The following is a 21,152-nucleotide window of genomic DNA, read 5'->3' on the forward strand; positions in this document are numbered from 1 at the left end:
GCCTGCACTGCATCTTCATCTGCCATAGGGCTTTCCTATCACAATGGTGCTGCGGAGCATCATGGGGAGGCTGTGGAGCCCAGCCAATGGAGGAGAATGGACTTTTGTGCTGTGATCCCTTTCACAAACTCTCCAGTTACCAGAGACTTTTTTTGCCTTCCCCAGTCACCTGTTTCTTCTCATTTATACTCACCAAACACCTGAACGTGATTCTCATCTCTTTCAAAGCATGCATTGACAGTCATTATAGAGGACCACAGCAGCCCAGGCCCTCCCACTTGCCTTTGCTATAAGATTCGAATAATATAGGTTGGAAAAGACCAAGTCCAGAAGCATTAGCAGCTGTCCATAAGAGAAAAAGGGGGTTCATGTATGTTAAGTGTATCTTTACTTTCAGGGGCTGTGTTGAAGATCTAGTATTTCAAAAGCAGAATTCATACACGGTGGTGAAAATGATGAGAAATGGCTATTGTGACTTTTAGCTAGCCTCTGAAGGCTAAATTTCTTATAACTGCTTTTATATATGCTTATCTATGAGTATTTGACTAGGTCACTAGAGGTAAAGAACCCAACTAATACGGTTTAAGTTAAATGGAACTGCTGGTGTTTGACCAATGCAGTCTAAGTTCTCAGTTTCTGCTTTGTCCTCTCTTTTTAGCTAATTGTAATTTGTGGTTCTACATGTGTTTCTGAAGAATATTGCTATAGCTCTACTCTGTTTTACCAACTCTGTTAAAATGTAATATTCACCAGGGACAAATATGTTGTCATTATTATTAGCATTAACATTTATAATAATAGCTTGCTTGGAAAATACAGTTAAACATATACATTGAAACTAAATAAATTACAGTTTTTCTCACTGTTGACCTGACAGTAAAGTAGAAACATGCCCATCTAAAGTCATAATGGTAGAGATAATTGTCTGCAAAGAAAAACTTGACTTACGTCACTGTTTTCAGAGGGTGCCTCTCCCTGAAAATAAAGGGAGTCTGAAACATCCCTCTCCAAAATCTAACCCAGGCAAGACTCCACCATAAAAATAAACAGAAGGAAATGAAGCTATCAGGCTAAGGGGTTTTTGAGTTCCATTATGAAGTGTAAAATAGCCACAAAACTGAAAATGAGAAATAAACAACCGTGCTTCAGAGATCCACATTCCTTTGCAATTCATTTTTGCTTCCTTGTGAAACCTTTCATTTCCACTGCCGTGTCATTTACAAGAATTTTGCAAGGAGATCCGAACGGAGCATTCAAAGCAGTAGTCAGGGTAGAGGGTTCTTAGTCAAAGCCTTATGATTATTAATTTCTTTTGGGTTTTCTTGACAGTGAACGGTGGCTACAATCATTGTAACTTGGTCTCTGAGAAGAAGAACATGATGGACATGGAGATGACAAGTAGCTCGGTACCCGTCTGCAGGCAAGGTCTGTTCATCCACACAGGAAACTCCCTGATGCGAGACCACCCACTGTCCTGTGAGAGACTGCTTCACGTTGGCCAGCTGAACTTGACACACTCCGATATAAGGTACCACCGCAAGTTTTATTGATACACTTTGCTCTTCTGGAGTGCTTCTGTGTTGGAACTATTTCTCAATACCATCCACGGGTGCTACATTTGGAAGGGTATTTTTGGCTTCATTTTGGAAGTGATTTGGATTCTGCTTTAACCACACTGCTCATCTGCAGGTTTGCACTGCAGGGACATGCACATGTGCACAGAAAGCATCCAAGGCAGTGCCAGGAGGAGTCACTGTATGTGCAGCTGCAGCCCCTTGAATTGAAGATTAAATACAGCTGCTCTGTGGGGGCTCTTCCAGCATGCAAAAGTCAATGAGAGTTCTGCTAGGGGCTTAAGCAGGGTCAGACTTGCCTCCTCTGTACCTCCACCCCAACACCATGTTGTTTCTAAATTGCAGCCTGGAAGGCAGGGATGATACTTACTCCCAAACCAATGTCTCCCATATGACAATTTGGCATGTCACCATCAAACCTACAGGAAGCCAATGCCACTACAGTGTTTCCTTTAATGAAGTATTTTCAATGTTCCCATACAGCCACATCCTTGGTATTTGCTTTTAAGGCCGTAATGTGAAAATTTGGTCTCTGGTTTTGATATATACACTGTAGTTGGATATGCTATGAACAGAATCTCTATTTAAACATTTGCTATAAATTAATTATATGAAAACACAGAACGCCATTATTTTTTTGTTGTTGTTACAAATTTAACTTTACCAGATTTTAAACAAGTACCCTAAACAGACATCCATTGTGAATAGAAGCCTGCTACAAATTAAAATCTGTCCATCTATTTTAATTGCACTGCTTTTTGGCAGGCAATATAATACAGAATAATCTTGACCTTTTTGAAGAGCTGTAGAAAAGAAAAACCTTAGTGAAGTTGTAGCCTTTATCTTAGATACTTGGAATAATTGGCACTCTGTGCATGGAACTATCAAGCCCAAATTTCCATAGTCATAGCAAGAGGAAATATGGCCTACAGCTTAGTCTTGGAAATCTGACTGTTTCTGATTTTTATTATACATATTTATGTCTTGTTTTCCCTTTTCCATTTACTGGTGGGGTAAGAACATCTGTGTTTTCAGGAGGAGGAGGCACAGGAATATGGCAAGCAAGTGGAAAGAGCTGTTTGTTTGTTTGTTTGTTTGAAAAGAAAAAATAATATCCCTGCCACATAACAAAAATACCCTGCAGTTGCTACAAGGATTTGTAGCTGCCTTTGCATCTGGGTGTAAGTCTGCTCCCTCTTAGCTTCTTTCTGGCTCACTGTGGGACTAGTAGTTACCAACGTTCTTTTATTCTGTCAGTTTATGAAACAAAGATAATTAGGGCAGGAGCAAACAAAAAGGATGAAGAGAATACTCTGCTTAGATCTTTATGAACCTTTTTGTAAAATCTATAATGAAGAAATGACAGATAGCTGCATACCAGGCATCGCGGTACCCACCTCAGAAATATGAACCTATTCCAGCCCCCATTTGCAAGAGGATTCCCAGAACGACATAAAGGATTGTCTGCTGCATAACATGAGAAACTAGCAGGTGACAGGCCTGATTCCCTCCCCTTTGCTTTGTAGCATGGTCTAAAGCCTTGAGGCTCTGTGTTTCTAAGCAACAGTCTGGAAATGTTTGGAGGTGATCTTGGAGGACCTTCTGTTCCTTTATGATTTATTTGTGTGTCCCACGAGTCGTGCTCTGCTTGTCTGTCCACCTCACTAATACTGCTTTTGTCTGCGTGGGGTTTGCAAGGTAAAGCTAATGACCAGCTTTGGTCTATGGACCTCATAGACACTGTGTAATTTCATCATTATATACTACTCATGATACACTGAGCCTAAACCTTGTCTCTTGTGAGAGAGGATGGACAGCAGTTGGCACGATTTCTGTTCATGGTGTTTGTGATGCTAAAGGTTCTTGACAACCAAGGAACAGAAAACATGGCCTTTCCCTGAAGATCTGAAAACAGGAGAATGTAACTGAGGTGGGGGTGAATGCCTATCAGGTTCCAGTGAAGTCAGTGGGAGCCAAGGGTGCTCTGTACCTCCCCAGATTTCAGCCTTCAGTAGAAAACAGAAGAGAGAAATAGGGCTGGAATAGAGAGATATTGTAGCACAGAAATCAGGGCAAACTCTGGTTGTTCTGTCCAACTCCAGTAACCAGCACAGAAATAAAGGAAAATGCAAATTCAAATGATCTCTCTGGGTTGAGCTTTGAACCACTTTGCATTTCTAGGGTATGGAACACCCAAGGAAAACCCAACAAAGCAGAGAGCACCTCCCCTAACAATCAAAAATCTCCCTTAGGATTTGGGGTTATGATTGGCTTTGTCCTTCCTTCCCTCAGTGCACTGAAATTTGTTATTCCCTTCAGCTTCTTCCTGAATCACATTCTCTCAGTAACTGTATTCTAGGGATGCCTGCCTTAATCCAAGAATCACAATCCGCCTTCTTCCTGGCCCCCTTTCCCCACTCAGTTAATAGCTTTTAAGTTGTGCAACGTAATTGCTGTGACACGCTATCTGCGTGTGGGACTGGAAAAGTCCTCATACCTTCCTCACCACAACTGGAGGCATCACACAGCTCATACTGGCCTTTTGTCAAATAATCATTATCAGTCATGGCAAGCCCGCCACTATGTGCTCGCTGCTCGGCACATAAAACTGGGAAGACGTCAGGGCAGTCAGACAGTGTTGTGGAGGGTCCCTGGATGCGCATCAGAACAGTCCCCTCCAGCTTCTTAAACCTGTCAGTTATCACTGATTGCACATTTACAGTGGCAGTTGAAGGCATGTATGTTTTGTAAATAATATGGAGATTTGAGATGCAGTCGTCTTTTCCTCTGAGGGCAGTTGGGAGCTGCAGTACTTCTGGCATGGTGCTACTGGCCTCGTGCTCTGGCTCCAATTACCACATAAGGGAGTCTCTTTGGAAACACTGCCTTAGTATCCTTTGAGAGGCTGCTGTTACTCTTCAAAGGCCTCACACTCAGCTTTCATGTGCTTAAGCAGCAGTTCTGTTGCCTCAGATTGTCCATCTCTGGTACATGGATGCTCCCTGTGAAGAGGGGTGTGTGGCGTATGTTCTCCCGCTGACTCCACTCCCTTCCAGGGCTGCTCGTTTGGAAGCTTCCCAGAGCTGCTCATGCTGTGTGTCCACACAGTGCTCTTTACACTCTCCTGTGCTCATTTGTCCTGTTTGCTCTCCTCTTGGCTGTTTGTTTCATATACCTTTATATCTGGCTACTGTCCAGAGATTGTGAAATCCTTACAGCCAGCACTGCCTGTGTGTACCAGGCCCTGGTTCCAACAGCAAGATGCCCTTACAGGAGCAAATAGCCAGTGGGTATAAGAGGAGTCACCCAGTAAGTTGGATGTTTTGTTTCTCTCTCACATCAGTTTTATTTCGGTGCCCCTTCTCCCCTCACCCTGCCCAGGACTGGGAGATTCAAGCAGGGCTTTCTCTAGAACAGTGACAGCAAAATTGTGCCAGGAACACCAGGAGTTTGTATTAATTGTATTACCTTGACATTAAGCACCCCAACACTCAAGCACTGGGACAGTGAAAGAATGCCAGATTCTCTCAGCAGGGTTAACTAACATAGGATATATAATATATCTATATGTAGAGCACTACAGAGAAAACTGCAGCTCCCAGGAGGGCTTGCTTCTGATCTGCAGAGGCAGCCTGTGCTTATCGTTATGGAGGCAGAATATGGATAAGGCATGGCTGTGGCAGTGGGAAGCGTGAATTCAGCAACTTCCTCTCATTTGCTTTTGATAAGCTATTCCAGCTTGTCTTTTGGTTCAAAACTCCCCTCTTTCATGTGTCTCACATTCTGCACTGCAACATCAGAGCGGTATAGTCCTGAGTAAGATCTTGTGCTGGAAATGCAGATCAATGCTCCTGGGACTTTTGGGAATGTAATATTTTTCAGGACAAAGATGTTTGTATCCATCCTGCAGGTTCTCTGCACAGACTTCAGCTTAACCTCCTCACATGGACTTCTGGCAAGATAGGAGCTTTACATAAAGCCTAATAATATGACACCAATTATCACAGGCTGAAATGTAAGGCATGGGTTAGCTTTATATGATGGAAGAAATGTGTTGTGTTTACTTTAGCCTGAGGCTTTAGGACTGCTAAAATATGATACAAACTGAATTATTTTACCGAGTTCTTGTACAGAAGAAACTAAGTACTAGGAAATAGTGTGGTGTGCTATAAAACCTTTCTCAGAATAGGTTTGAAGCAGCACACTTTCTACTGGGGGTTGGAACTGGATGATCTTAAGGTCCTTTCCAACCCTAACTGTTCTATGATTCTGCTGAGCAATGAAGCTACAAGCAAGCAGGGCAGGGTTTCCCAAACATGTGCAAGAAAAGGTTTTTATGTATGCTTATGGCCCATATTTTAGAGATGTAAATATTAAAAAATATGTATGTAAATGTTAAAAAATAATCTATGAATATGTATGAGGTTTGTTTTATTTTTTTTTTATTTACCATGTGCAAACCCAGGTGCTTTAAGTTTACCCTGAGATCAGAATTGAAGAGAGGAATTATAACTAATGGTTTATGGAAACCTCTCTTTAAATTTCTGGTGCCAAATGCAAGATCTGATTGTTCTATAGCAATGAATGGTGGGGAATTCCCCTTCTTTCATAACCTTAAAGGGTTTTTTTATATCAAGCCCTACTGGCTGCGAACTGGTGGAACTTAGCAGATCCACTATCACTGGTGGATGCAGCATTACCAGCTGTGTGCCTCACAGATGTCATTTTTTGACAACCTTAATTTCATGAGGAAGAAGTCTTTTTAAACCTTGCTGTTATTGCTTTATTCTTTCTAATCTGTATCACCAAGGAAGTGTTAGAAGTTGTCCCAGTTTCCTATCTTAATGTTAGCAGTGGAACAATGGAAATAATAGTGATAAAGTCATCAAAGTTGTAAAATAAATACAGTATCTTCAGCAGTTTCGCAGTTTAATGTATATATATATACCCAAAATACCTTATGCGTATGTGTTTCATGCTTTAAAATGGGTCAGATTTATCTCAGCTGTGGTGTCACACACAATTTGCCTAATAGCCAGGCTTTCTTCAGCTTTAGTGGTGCTAGCATCAAGCATAAAATTCATTTAAGTGGAACATGCTGGTGTAAGAGCCATGGAGCACCTCTCTGGAGGGTTTATTAGTTCAGATACAGCTTTCCTGCACACAGATGCAGTTTACTCTTCTCGGTCTGGCACATTGGTACATGATGAAGCCATAGGTTAAACCTTCCCGTGCTTTAGGGATACGTAAGGAACATCTTCTGATCCTCAGAAAAAAACACACAGTTGGGTCACCCCCAGTAGATGCTTATAACTGAGATAAAATGTTTTATTTTAAGGCATAAGCCAGTTGCTAACTGTTTGGAAGAAAAATGTTAGGAGGAAACGTTTCCTTTCTGCAATGTCTATGTGGTATTCCCCAAGGTTCTCCTTCCTGAGTGATTGGATTCAGCACACATCCAAAAAGATTAAAAGTCCCTTCTGAGGAACTATTTTCTTTTGATTTGTAGACACATATAGACTTTCATATGAAAAATAGAAATGGGAATACACAGACTACTAGTTTAAATCTACAGGTTGCGAACTTTTCTTAGTTATGGTCTGTAGATCTCTTAGGAAGCAAAAGTATTTGCTTGATCTCTCAGCTACTTCAGAACACTGGTTGAAAATGAGCTGTTCTATATATATATGCCTATTTTCCTCACTGATCTTGCTCCTTTTTCATTTGGTGAAGGAAAGCATCTCTCGGAGATGTAAGCAAAGCTCAACTTGCTTTTCTTGATTTGTGTGAACAAGAATGCCAAGGCATTTCCCCAGTGTGCTCCGAGGAAAATGCTGATATTTGAATAATTCAAAAATGCCCAAAGCTCTGAAACTTTGTTCTCAGCTATTGTTTTGCCCAATCTATTATGCATTGAAAACCTAGATTGTGATTGATGAACTGCCTGTAGCAGTGGAGGGGAGATTGTCTGTTCTGTGTGTAACCCAGTGTGTAAAATTAATCCTGTGTAAAATGATGCTGCCTTTCTAGGGTTGTAGAGGAAACATTGCAGATGTTTTTGGTGTAATTGCTGCATTAGACTGGCAACATTCAACAGAGAGCAAGTGCTTCTATTCTGCAGGGTTTAACAAGTGTTGTGTGTCACAGAAAAGTCATAAAGCCTGTAGTAGTTAGTGATACTTAATGAAAACTGTATTACAGGTCACCCAGGTTTCAAGACTCAGTTGATTCTGCTGCTCCATGCCTGAATGGAAGTCACCCGGCTCAGCACATTAAACAAGAATGCCCGAGTGATTATAAGGTTCTGTCTGAGGCTTCCACACATAGGAGGATTACGGAGGGGATGGATCTAAGAGCCTCCAGTAGTCTGCATCCTGAAATAGACCTAATGAATAATAGCTTTACAAATTCACTTTCATCCTACTTGTTTAATAATGAACATAGCTCCTCCCTGGGTCCTTTGTCACTTGGCACCCCTCAGCATTCGGCCAGGCTACAAACAAGCAACCTGAAGAAGAGATGCATCTCTGTTGTGCCGTCTTCATCTGAAGGAATTGATATTACAGCTATCATCCGCACATCACAGACGTCACTGGTCACCTGTGTGAATGGACTGCGAACTAATTCAGCTGGCATTTCCTCTCAGCCTGTGGAGATCAGTCATCACAGTGCACAGAAATCCTCTCGGCCCCAGTCTTGCTCTCAGCCTGGAAACCCTTGCAGTATTCCCTCCCCTCCAGCATGTCTTGTACCTATTTCTGCTGAATGTGACAGAGGTGACTGTGAGCAGATACAAATGCAGCAAGTCGAGGAGAATGGAAGCCTCAGCCTTCTGATGAACGGTACTAGCATCCCTCATCAAAACACCTTGCACGGCACCCAGAAGGTGAGTTTCTTAAAACAAGAACCAGCTGATGATTATTCCTCCACTGCTGATCTTTTTCGACATCAGCAAGGGCTGCCTCCTCCTTACCATCTACACCAGCAGCTAAGCCAGGCTCAAGGGACGCTGCCTCACTTACACGCCTCTATGTCTCCAAAGTCCCTGCAGCCCAGCGATGGGGACGAACAGGACCTCAGCAATGGCAAACAGGTCTGTCAGTGGATTGACTGCAGTGCCACTTACGACCAACAAGATGAACTGGTCAGACACATAGAAAAGACTCACATTGACCAGCGGAAAGGAGAGGACTTCACTTGCTTTTGGGCAGGCTGTGTCCGCCGATATAAACCCTTCAATGCTCGATACAAACTGCTGATTCATATGAGGGTTCATTCTGGAGAAAAACCAAACAAGTGCATGGTAAGCCTGGAATATATTTGTTTGAATAGAAACATACTGCTCTGTTCTCTTTCTTGCTTTCTCTTCAATCTTATTCCAATGTAATCATTGTGTTTTCCTGTAACTTAGTTTGCAGCAGGCTAAAGGGGAATTGGAGAAAACCTTAATCTAGAAGGAAGTGTCTGAGTAAGAAATACTGTAGTTCTTGGAATGGGGATTCAGTTTCCTTATATGAGAGCTTAACTTTCAATAGAGTGCTTTATTTTTTTAAATATTCATTAAAGCATTAATAAAGTGATGATCAAAGCACACAGCAGTCATTTAATGTAAAACAAAGTCACTGAGCCTCGGGTGACATTTTTAATCAAGAAACATAAAACACATCTAATGAAATTCTTCTCATTCCTTCAGCTGAACAATAACCCATAGACTTGTGAGTGCCGCAGTTTCAAATGGTAGTTTAGAAAAGAAAAAGAAACTTGTGAAAGGATTTTAAACAGTTAAAGAATAAAAGAATATCTTTCATTACATTTTCAAAGGTTTTTTAGGGGCTTTTTTCATTTGCAAACCAGAGCTTTAAAAATAAGTTAAAACCATTGTTCTCTTCTGATCAAGAAGATGTAAACAACATCAGTGTTCCAAAAAGAGGATCTTGGGAATAACACCATCTCTGCATCTGCCCACCATGATGACAATATGGCCAAACTAAAATAAAAGTTAATGACTTCCATTAAGCTTTCCACATGTTTGAAACAACAATGATATAAGACCCTGACTGAAACCGATGAAGCAAAACAAGTTTGACATAAGCTTCCAAATTGGGCCATGAAATTTGGCAAGTCTTGTTTGTAACACCAACACGTGTGCATGAGCACACACACACACACACACACACACACACACAAGTACAGACAAAGGGAATGGTTATAGCAGCAGGTTGTGGTTCTCGATAGATGGATTTTTTGACTATATATCTATTTTATTGTTTTGATCAGAGAATGATACAATGGAAAACGTTTTAAGGAAGTTAGATCAAGGCAGATTTTTCCATGACAAGCTGGAGTGTTCTATGGAGGAATAAGAAGGAATGGCTATATGAAAATCTCGGTGTTTTTTGTCATTAGTTCAAGAAAAAGCTTGCTGGCCTGCAATGGTTATGGAAGGGAGAAGGAAGAAGACAACAGTATTCAGAATGTGTTACAGAGAATAATTTTCTCTGGAAGTGGTCATCCTTATTATCTTCTTACTTCCACTGGATAAATGAAAAATGTTAACTTAATGCCTGCACTGTTCAGCGGGTATTCCCTAAGGCTGCAAACATTGCAGATATTTAGAGAACTCCATCAAGTTGTCCAAGATAAAAGGGAACTGCTGTAAGACTTACCCGTTTCTTTTTCCTTTGAGAGAAAGGAACTGACTTGCTCATTTCCAGAAGTAGCTCAATCACAATTTGTAGACGTACAAAGGAATTGAACTTCCTATTTAAATCTTTTATTTGGTCAGAAATCATCAAAGGATAATCTGAGTTACTTGCTGCCTTCCAAACAAAAGTATAGGTAAGCAAGCCATGAACACACACTTACAGATTCTATTTTAGCCTATTTGTTGTTTTTAGTCGTTTTGTTATCTGGAATGAGATCAGGCTTCTTCCCACTTTTATCTCATACTTTTTAAAAGAAATACTTAAAACATGAAGCCCTGATTAGCTTTACTATGATGCCGAAAGATTCAGTAGATTCCATGAGTGAGGGAACTTTTGTCTTTTTCTGAAAAATGGATATTTGACGGGTATTGTATAGCAGGTTTCTAATGTTACATTCCCATTCCTACAGGAAACTGGATAAACCAGTGATGTTAAATCATGTACTGTCTTAGCAAATGTTAAGAGTTTCCTACTTTCAGTTATTTTCATCTGCACTAAAGAACTGGCTTTTGATAACATCTCAAGGTTTAACGTTGTGAATAAGTTGGAAAAACCTTTGCATCTGATATTGCAGACGGCCTTCATGGCACATATCTTACAGCCTTGGCATGTAACTACATAAAGATCTGTTTTATTTGAGCAGATATTGCAGTTGTTCCCATACATGGAATGCCTCAATCAGAACTAGGAGCTTTACATTGCACAACTTGCAGTTAACTCCTCTATTCCCAGAATAAGAGCCTTCCACTGTCAGCAGAGGTATCCATGTATTAAATGTTACAACCTGGAATCCTGTGTGGAGTAAAGCTGGATCCAAGTGAGCACATGAAAAACACGTTGCCTTTGCAGATTTAGTTTTCTGCTCTGGAAAGACCTTGATATAATGGGGGCAAGATCCAAAGCTGCAACACGGCTCCTTAAAGTTATTAATATCAAGTGGGGATTATTTGCCCAGTGAATTCCATTCCACTTTAACCCAGGGTTGCTGTGCAGTGTTTCATTGTGCAGTGATGTCATGTCATTTTAAATGATGGCTTTTCTTTTGATGTGGTAATAATTGTGCTGTTATTCCTGCAAATTAAAAAGGCAATTCATTCTCTGACTATAGAGGTCTGAGATTTTGTTTTGGTTTTGCTGTAGCTCTGTTAAAGTAACTTTACATCTCTTGGTATTTGTAGTGGAGATTTTCTTTCGCTCTTCACAATTACCCATTCTACTTCTTTTTAAGCCCTTGATTTTGTTCCTCTGTGTAAGATTACTGCTTGACTAGGTATTGAACCGCTCAGAAGCTATGTAAGATTACTGGCTCACTAGGTATTGAACTGCTCAGAAGCTAACAGTGAGCAGTACCCCCCCCCTCGTGCATACAAGTACTTTTCCATGTAAAATTATTAATTTCTTATGACAGGCTTTGCTACTATGTACTGTAATAGACAAAGGAATTTTGGAATTCAAGCTACTTGAGAACAGGAAATACAAGAGACATTTTGATTGAAAAGTAAATGGTTCACTAAAACTGCAGTTAATCCTTTTATTATCTTTCCAACAGCAGTTTCCACAATACTTTCATGAGGTAAGCTTCCTCCACTCCAACTGTAACACTCTCATCATTACAGCTGGTTTAAATTTAGCTAGCCTGCTTCTTTCTGTACTATGCACACTCGACAAGCAAAACAGTATCTGGTGGAGAGAACTACTGATGTTTCGGGTCCATATTCTGCTCACTGTGTTTTGTTGCCAAAGCCGGTGCTATGAGTATTCTGGTTTCATCCTCTCTTAAATATTGTAATTAAGCAGTGACTTCTCGTCATTGTGTCTCTCAGTTTGGTTTTTCCTTGGGCTCTGCAAGTAGTCTAAAGGAAACTGCCTAATCTCTTTGCAATATCCTGTTATGTTTCATACTTAACTCATGTTATTTTAGTTTTATTAAATTTGGGGTTCATCTGCATTATAATCAAAAATATATCCAACCAAAATAATGATGCAATGCCTGTAAGACTTTAACTTCTGAAGATTAATTTCATGCTTTTTTAGATTTGATGTCCCAGACAATTGGAATTTTGATTGTCTGAGACAGCAAAAATTAGCAAGCTTAAATGGTTTTTAATATATAAAAAAAGAAAGAAGTTTCTCATAGCTGCATCTTTTAGTGTCTTTCAGTTCTTCCAATACTCTTGTGGGTAGAACCCTGCTGATCTCCAGATATTACATCCTCAGTTTAAGCCTCTGCTTGCAAATGTAAATATAGAGCTGCTCCTTTAGTTGACTAGAATTGTTTGATTTGGACAAATCCATACTTGGCTTATTAGTTTACCCTCTTGCACTCTTGTGGCTTCAGAAAGAGTAGAAAATTAAATTCCCATCGCTGCATGTGTATGTGCTCAGGGAATTTATATTGCAGGCCTCCACAGACATAATCAAGGTAAATATCTTTATCATATGTGATTTCCACAATATGCAATTAGTGTTTATAGAAATTGGGTACCATAATGCATGTGATACCTATGAAAGGATCCGGACAGTGCTAATAGTTGTGGTTAACGTCTCTAGTTCTTGTATTTCAAAGAAGCAAATGCCCCTTGAGGATGTTCTAGACCTGTCTGTCACATCATGTGTTTGCCTAGATAGTTAAGACTTTAAAGCAGAATCTTTTTTTCTTGCATACATGCAATGCATTCACTTTGGGAATGGCCTTGATGCAATGATTTTATTGCTGTATTACACACAGTGAAATTCAGCACCTCTGCTATTTGTAGTCAGTTCTTTTGAATCCCTAAGGGTGAGACACTGTAGGTCCTGCATTAAACATGGGGAAATTGAGACATAGAGAAGATAAGTAACTTGCCTAAAGGCAGCTTTATGCAATTTGAGCATTTCAGTGCTGATCTTGTGTTCAAATCACTACATCACACAAACTGACCATTTGCAATTTACCTGTGAAACAGATTTTTGTACAGATTATGCAAAAGATAGCAGCCTGGTTGAGCTTCCAGTTCCTTTTACTGTACACCTGTGACGCAGGTGATTTGTTATGTCATAAACCTGTGAAAACATTCATCAGAAGGTTTGGCTACATTTGTAACACTTATTACAATTACAGGAGAAAAGGGCCTATAGAGCAGATTAGTAGTATTGCTTCTGCTGCTAAGGAAACCAATGTGGAATCTCTGTTCTCGGTCAATAGCAAGTATTATGCTGTCTGCGGTCAGTGGGGAGCATGAGTCTAGCAGTGCATGGTGAGTAATGAGATCTCTACAGGCTAAATCTACAGATGAGTCTAAGGACAGTCCTGCATCTGCAGGGAAAATAGGTCTGCATGCAGCAGCTTATATGCTTTTGAATTACTTCACCTAAACAATAAGTTTCCATGCCTGACTCGAGGGAATGTTGTGGAAGTCTGGAAAGTATTTTCAGCTTTTTGGGGAGGGTGTCATGCACTGACACCAAAGGAGTGCTTTAAAAACCCAATAATAATATTAGGCTCACTTTCTTTCCTTTGAAGTTAATTGTAGGAAACATCCATGCTATCAAAGCTGCCTCACCAGAGATCTCTCTTTCTATTAGGTCTCGGATGACGTTTCCCGATACTGTCAAGGAATTGCAGCATTAAAACCACTCTGAGTAGAGAAGTAGACAGCAGTTCCGTGGTTTTGTGAAAATACAATGTTTGTTTGTTTACAAAAACCACTACAGATTAATGACAGTACAGGGTTTAAGGGTGCACTGGAGGGCAGACTGGCAAATGGCTTTAAGCTTGGCACTGTCAGCACATGCCCAATGGCAGCTGATGGATTTGAACTCTTGCCTGTCCTCAGGAGGGCTCCACATCAGCAGATCCTGCAGAGCAAAAGCTGTAGAAATTACTGGGCCCAGATTCCACTGTGGGTGGGATTGTCCCATGTGTCAGTGCAATAGGACAGATGCAAACCTGCAGTTCTTAGCGCAGATGGGAAGTTCAGTACAATGGTGCTGCACAATGGTATGGTGACATTAGGGGCTCGAGATCTTCCTTCTTGAGATAAGCAGCAGAGGGAGTAGCTGCCAGGGTTTTCCCTGAGGATTATCAGCTTCCCAATGTGGTCCTGGGATTGTTGACTTTCAGATCATGCCATGAGGTGCATCTGCTTTATCAGGTTGCTAGAAAAAGCTGTAGGATGCTGGGGGAGGTGGACTTCTGCTCTGGCCAAGCAGGGCTGGCTGCCCATTTGGTTATTCTTCAGCAGTTTGTTATGGGTTGGGTCTGGCTGCTCTCAAGTTTTTGTTTGCATAAATCTGAATAAATACAAATGTAGTAAATTGGGACTGTCACTGCCAGCACCCAGAATGGTTCTCCAGTTCAGTTGTGTGCCTTAAAAATGTTATACAGGACATTGAAGCGATCCGATAAATGGAATATGGTAGCATAGCATGGAAGGAGGGGGCTTTCAAATACATACTTTTCTATCCTATAAGAGCATTTAATTCCACAAGGTCTTGTTTTATTTTATTTGGCTTGATAAATTAGTAAGTAATTTGGGACCTGGTTAAAACATAATTATCCTGAAGTTTTCCTGGCACATTTATACAGAGCTGCTCACTGTGTGTAGATACTGCTGTTCGTTCAGTCTTTGAAGTAAGAAACAGAGTGGGATAATAGCAGCATGGTGAGTACTCTCCCTATGAAACTCCCTGTCACAGGATATAATGTAATTAAGTACCACTATTATGGTTCTCAGTGGTGGATAATTTCCACTAATAACAGTGTCTACTGAAGGTAAGGTGATAGCACTAAGCAGATAGTGGTTTAGTGAACAGGTAGCCTTGTGACACAAGGGTGGGTATTAATTTCTATGTCCCCCATCAGAAATTTTACCGGGTGTTCCATACCATTCTTCTCAAAGCAGTTGTAGTTATCAGTGTAAAACAGGTTGAAGAATAAAACCACTGGTGAATGTGGGTCACCTTCAGTTTGGAGAACAGGGAACAGGACTGGAGGAGTTTGTTACTATGGCCATTTTGTAACCTGTGTAGTATTTCAGAAATAATGAAATGTTTCTGTATTTTAACCCATCTTTTTTTACATTCCATTTCAGAATGAAAAAGTGTTAAACAAAGATGGTGGGTTTTTTTGCGTTTAAAAGCTTTCCACATTTGGTTTATTCAATGTTTTAGTTTTGTTAGCACAGACCCCAAAACAATTCCATTTCAGCTCATCCTGAACTGATTTCTCTTCATTCTCCAGTATTTTGATTTGGCTACTGAAATACATATTTTAAACCACAATTCTGAATGTGACATGGTTTTAGTAGAAGGAAAATGATCCACACTCCTACAAAGCAGCAGATACTCGTCAGAATCCTCAACACTGAGCTTTCGAAAATACTTGGCCATGCTCTCATTGTCAAAGAACATCTTAAAGGAAGGAAACATTTGTCTATCAGAAACGGTTCTCCACGGTGACTGTACCGCTTGGCACCATTGTGGCACACAGAAGAGAGTTGCATCAGAACTCCTTCACGCTGAGCAAAGTCATTCACATTCTCAGTCAAATAATATAGGCTAAAGCATGCCCAGCTTAGGAAAGCGGAATTTATTAGTTGTGATCTTCAATGTCTGGCTGCCAGATAAACTTCTAGGCTTGTCTCCCAGGTAGTTTTGGAATATTTCAGCTGGGCTCCTTTGCCTCCCCTTTGCTCAGTTTGCACACAAAAATGACATCTCCACACTATGGTTTTATCTTGATCCTCTCGTCCCACAAAACTCAGTAAGTAGTGATTCTTTCTCCCTTTAAAACACTGAGAATTATTTCCAGTTCTGCTATGGCCTGGCTCTGTCTGATATTCCACATGTAGATTTATTCAAACCCCAGTCTCAGCACAGACCTATAAACCTCTCATGGGGCATCACTGTTTGAAGATACCTTGCAAGCAGCCTCTTAACTCCCAATTCATTCCAGCTGCACCACAAGATCCTTTTATTTGCCATGCAGATCAATGAATTCTATCAAATGATCACATCTGAAGATGCAAAAAGGGAAAGGCTTTGCAGCCTCTAAGTCCTGGGTTTGCAATAACTCTTAAAGATTTCTGTAGCTCACCATTTCCCATGTAGCAAAAGTGTGACAAGATTTCTTTCTCACTATGCATCCTGTCTGGGAATGAATCCTTCATCAGTTTCACTACATGAATCTGTGCAGTAGTAAAGATGAAGTGATACACCCCCAACTAGTCAGATGTCTTCTCCATTACAGTCATAAGTATTAGAGAGCAGTAAACAGAATTGTGAACTACCTGCTTCCTGTAGGAATGTCTTAATACACCTCAAGAGTACCTCAAAGATGTGTCCAGCAGTTGGATCCTAACACTAGAACTCTGCAGGGTCCAGCATCATTTTGGCAGGGTGGGTTGTCTGCAGAAGATCTGGGAAAGAAGATTGCATGGAGTGATTTGAAGGCAGTCTGTGAATATCTAATATTGAGAAGCAATGAGAGAAGATATATTTTTTCTTCCTGAAATCTAATTTTAGAATATATTGTATCTGAATGTCATGAATCTTGTCATATAGAAGGTGGAGACCTTGAAAGCTCTGAAACGTTAAACAAAGTACTTGCAATTGTGTTCTTGAGGTTAAGTGTTTGGCTTTATTTTATTTCTCTCTACGTGTTCTGTGGGGCTTATTAAAAATGGCATGGAATTGTTCCGACCTCTCTGTGATTTAGCAGTGATTAACCTCGAGAAGGGAAAGCAGTTTGAATCACCTGGCAGAAGGCTTGGGCAAATTAAAAAGCAGTAAAATTAAATATTGTTTAAAACCCGTGCCAACGATCTGCTCATTAATGTTTCTTATTAGGCCAATACATTTTAATACTCTGTATTAGCGAAACATATGTCATTTAATAAAAATGTTAATCTGCATTTGCAGGCAGCACAGAGGCTGTAGAGCAGAGTCTCAGGGGAGAAAGAGGAATTTAGTGCATATTAAAAACTTTATGCAGTCATTTATGCAGTTGGATCTCAGTTCTAAATGCGTTGCATTTGTTTGTTACTGCGGGGCAAACCAGTAACACTTGGCATTAACAATCAGATGAGGAATAAAAAGCCATCGTTGCACAGCGCAGGGTGTTTATATCGGTTTGGGCTTCACAATGGGCCAGATTCTGAAATCTTCACTCACTTGTTTAGCAAGTTAGCCCAGTGAGCCTCTTAAAAAATAATGTGCTATTTCAACCAAATATATCAAAACTTGACCTTCTGGCATCTGACAACTCACATTAAGCAAGGTTTTCAAGATAGCCCATGTTTGGATAGCTTGATTTTGGAGGTGCCTTGCTCTAATAGGGCACCTCTGAACCTGAGCTCCTCTTTCTCTCAAACCAGACAGCGAGATACTAAGTCACTGAAATTCCTTAAGCACTTCTGGAAATTTTGACCTCACATCTCCATTTCATCACAAATACAATGAATTAAATCCCTTTCTTTCATCCTTAGAGTGAGGGTGAATGATCACAGTGAGGTGGTGAAGCTGGTAACTTCACACCCATAACCCTGGTTTGCATCTCTGATGGTTCCTTCTGCCGAGATCTCAAAGCTTTCAAGCTTCTATCTGCCACCAACATTTTTTGTGTTGTAAGAACTCTCATGCCCGAATTCCAGATACAGCTGAATTCAGGCAAATTGCCCTGCTGCTTTCTGCTAGTTGGTGTACCAAGCACACTGGTGTAATTGTAAAGAAACCCTGAATTTACACCAGGGTACCCAGAATGGCTCAAAGTGATGAAAGTCACACATTGAGTGCCTGGCAGAGAAGGCGAGAAAAAGTCTTTCTTCTTCCCACCTCTGCCACCTATTCCTTAAAGCTGGTGTGAGACCTTTGCTGACTAGAAAGTCCCTTCTACTTCAGACCATTATTCATGTGAGGAAGGGTGTGCAAGACAGCAATTTTATTCAGCTCTACAGTGGCTTTCAAAGAGAATGTTGCCATTATAGAGTATTCAGCACCCTGTATTCTCTCTCAAGGACACCTGTATTTTCTGTATTTGGGTAACTCAAAGGGGCTTTATTTCAAATAGCATTTCTATCACAGACATTTGTCATTGCCTGACTTTTCTATTTATGTCCCTGGCCTTATTGTGGGATGAAGGAACAATAGGAGTTTTATTTCAAAGTCTGCTTTTGTTATCTATAGCAGTGTCTTCCCTCGATCTTCTTCTCTTATTGTTGTGTACAGATAGCATATGTGTGAAGAGATCCTACACTCAGGTACAGTGTAGCTGCAGTGTTAAATAATTGATCTTGATCTGTCTTTTGAAACTGCATCCAAGGCATTTAAAAGTGGGAAATGGAAAAAGCATGTTCTCATAAGCCAGCTCAGTAAAGTTTGCACAACTGCTCTTTGTTTCATCATGCCTACAATAAATCTTTCATTTTTGCCAATTGAGAATGCCTACTAAATCTGCAAATGATTACTTCCCTGAATTGTGTTGGGATTCTTGCAATACATTTTTCTTACATGGGTAATGATAAAATAAGAGTCCATCAAAAATATTTTATTGCCTGGCAGAGAGCCTTTTATGAAATGGTTTTGATTCAAGGAGATTCTTCCAAGTGTTTTAGAACTGTTGCTTACAACTTTCCTTTAACCCTTGCATGGAGGGCTGCCAGGCCCTGGGAATGCCAGAAGTAACATTAGTCACTCAGCGGCTGGTCGAACGCAGAACCTGGGTATCAGTTTAACCTGCAGCCCTTGGACCCAGACTGAGAGCATGCTGCTTCAACATGTACTTGTAAAGGGTATTGTGTTACTATTAGACTAGAAAGCTGATGAATGTCAGACTGGTGGGAACCTTGTAAAACTAATCTGCTGTGTCCATGTTGATATGATTTCACTCTGTTTCAGGGAGAGAATGAGGAAGATGAAGTATTACAAAAAGGCAAACACAAGGCAAAACTGGTAGGGCTATCTGGGTCACTGAGCTCAGCCTCTGCAATCCCAGGTATCATGTCACCTTACAATAATCTCTTCAGTACATCCAAAGGCACAGAACACATTTATATTGTGCCTTTAAGAAAGGTGTATCATCAACACTATGGCTTGTAAGTTAGGATCTTTCAAAGTTGTAAAGCAAATCCTGCCCTTTCCCCCCCCAATTTCAAAATGGGTACAACTATGCTTTGCAGGACCAGCTGTAGGAATTGCTTTGCTTTTCCTTATAAAGAGATACAGTCTTAAGCCAGTTCCATGTAGACAAGCACACTGTCTCCATGTAAAACAAGGCCCAGGGTGCTACTCCTGGAATGGCACAAGTCATGATGCCTGAAAGCACATTCTAATACTGCATGAGAAGGGATCTGGCAACGGACATACCTTGTGATGCTTGCACTCACAGAAAACCAGCAGTAGACCTGACTCAGTGGGGTGTGCTCTCAACAGAACCACATCTAATGCTTGACATGTTGCCCACTTGCCTCCATGTAATAAATTGTCTCCTCAGACAAGACATGGGGAGAGTAGAAAAAAGCAGATTATGTGAAGATATTTAAAAGTTATTAACAGTTATTCACAGACTTTTATCTTCTTGCCTACCCTCAAACACAGTGATGTTCTTAATTGCATGGTTGTGGTCATCTCAGAATTCACTGTTTACAATGCTTTGGTCTAACTAAATGTTTTTAGCTTGTCTGTTGTCTTCAAGGCCTAAGAGTGAAAAGATGACAACAGACGCACAGAAATCAGACATAAGCATCAGATGCAGAGAGCACACTAAGTTCTCAGTGTCAGCTACTTAATAGCAAGTTTTACGCTTCGGATTGGCAAATCTCCTGCTGTATATATCTTACTTCTGGGCTGAAATGGTTTGCCAAAGTTATCTCAGATGATCACTGACCATTTTTGTTCACATTTTGAAAGGAATCAAACAGAAATACTGCCAGGTGTGAAGAGGTTTTGCTGAATTTAGGAGGAGAGGTATTGGAGATACACAGTGAACATTACAGGAAAGGCCAGCTGAGGAATTCTGTATCATCTATCCTTGCAGATGGATATTGAAAAGCAGCAAATTTAGAACCTTTTAAAGGTAAAGTCTTTTTAACACTGAGCAAAGTTAAAAGGGATCAGAGTGGAAGGAACCTTTTGAAGAATGGGTGTTCTTAACTGTGGTCTGTGGCATCCCTAACATTCATCAGTACCTCTCAGGCAACTTGTAGTCGTTAGACTGACAGCACATTTAAAACATGAATATTTGTAGCTGCATTACTTCATTTCTAGTGCTGTAAAAATACCTTTCACATAATGGGGTAATGGCCTGCAAGTTCTCATGATTTCAACTGTTTTGGAGTTACAGGAGTTTTGTTCCCTTATGGCAAGCGTCCATTTCTCATTTTAGCATCTTTGGCACTTGCCTAAAGGATGGGAAATAAAAAGCGATTAAAGGGACACAGAGATGGTCTTTTAAGGGAAGATTAAAGGAATTAAACGAGGGCTGGGGCAGGGAGAGCAAGGAAAAGGAGGAATTGTTCAGAAGAGAATAGGGAATAAGTAGGGATGACCAGGCAAAATCAGCAAAGGAAAATTTAAAGTTGCTCTGTCAGTAAAAGTTTCCTAAGAATGAGGTGTGTTTTGGAGTGAAATATTTTCATAGTGGAAATAGAAGATGCCCAACTGTATGAATAATAGAAGCTGGACTGTCCAAAAACCTGGAAAACATGTTGTAGAGAATGCTTTTAAATTTAAACTGGTTTACTCCTCATTTCTGCTCTTCTGTGGAACCTAACTGTACCATTAGGCACAAGAGGAAGCACTGGGGTACAGTTTAGGCCTTCAGGTATCTGCACTCTCAAGACACTGATCTTTTGAGGTCCCTTCCAACCCTTGGGATTCTGTGATTCTGTATACTTGC

The 21,152-nt window shown here is 40.5% G+C and overlaps 1 protein-coding gene across 1 annotated transcript in view; it reads left to right on the forward strand.

Moving 5' to 3' along the window:
- The window catches only part of GLIS1 (GLIS family zinc finger 1), a 195,821-nt gene that overhangs the window by 89,459 nt on the left and 85,210 nt on the right, over positions 1-21,152 (forward strand). Inside the window, exons 2-3 of the mRNA XM_005151142.3 lie at positions 1,330-1,528; positions 7,776-8,877. Coding sequence (XP_005151199.3) covers positions 1,330-1,528; positions 7,776-8,877 — 1,301 coding nt within the window. The remainder of the gene's footprint in view (positions 1-1,329; positions 1,529-7,775; positions 8,878-21,152) is intronic.

Source organism: Melopsittacus undulatus, chromosome 6 (genome assembly GCF_012275295.1).
Source record: "Melopsittacus undulatus isolate bMelUnd1 chromosome 6, bMelUnd1.mat.Z, whole genome shotgun sequence".
NCBI classification, from domain to species: Eukaryota; Metazoa; Chordata; class Aves; order Psittaciformes; family Psittaculidae; genus Melopsittacus; species Melopsittacus undulatus.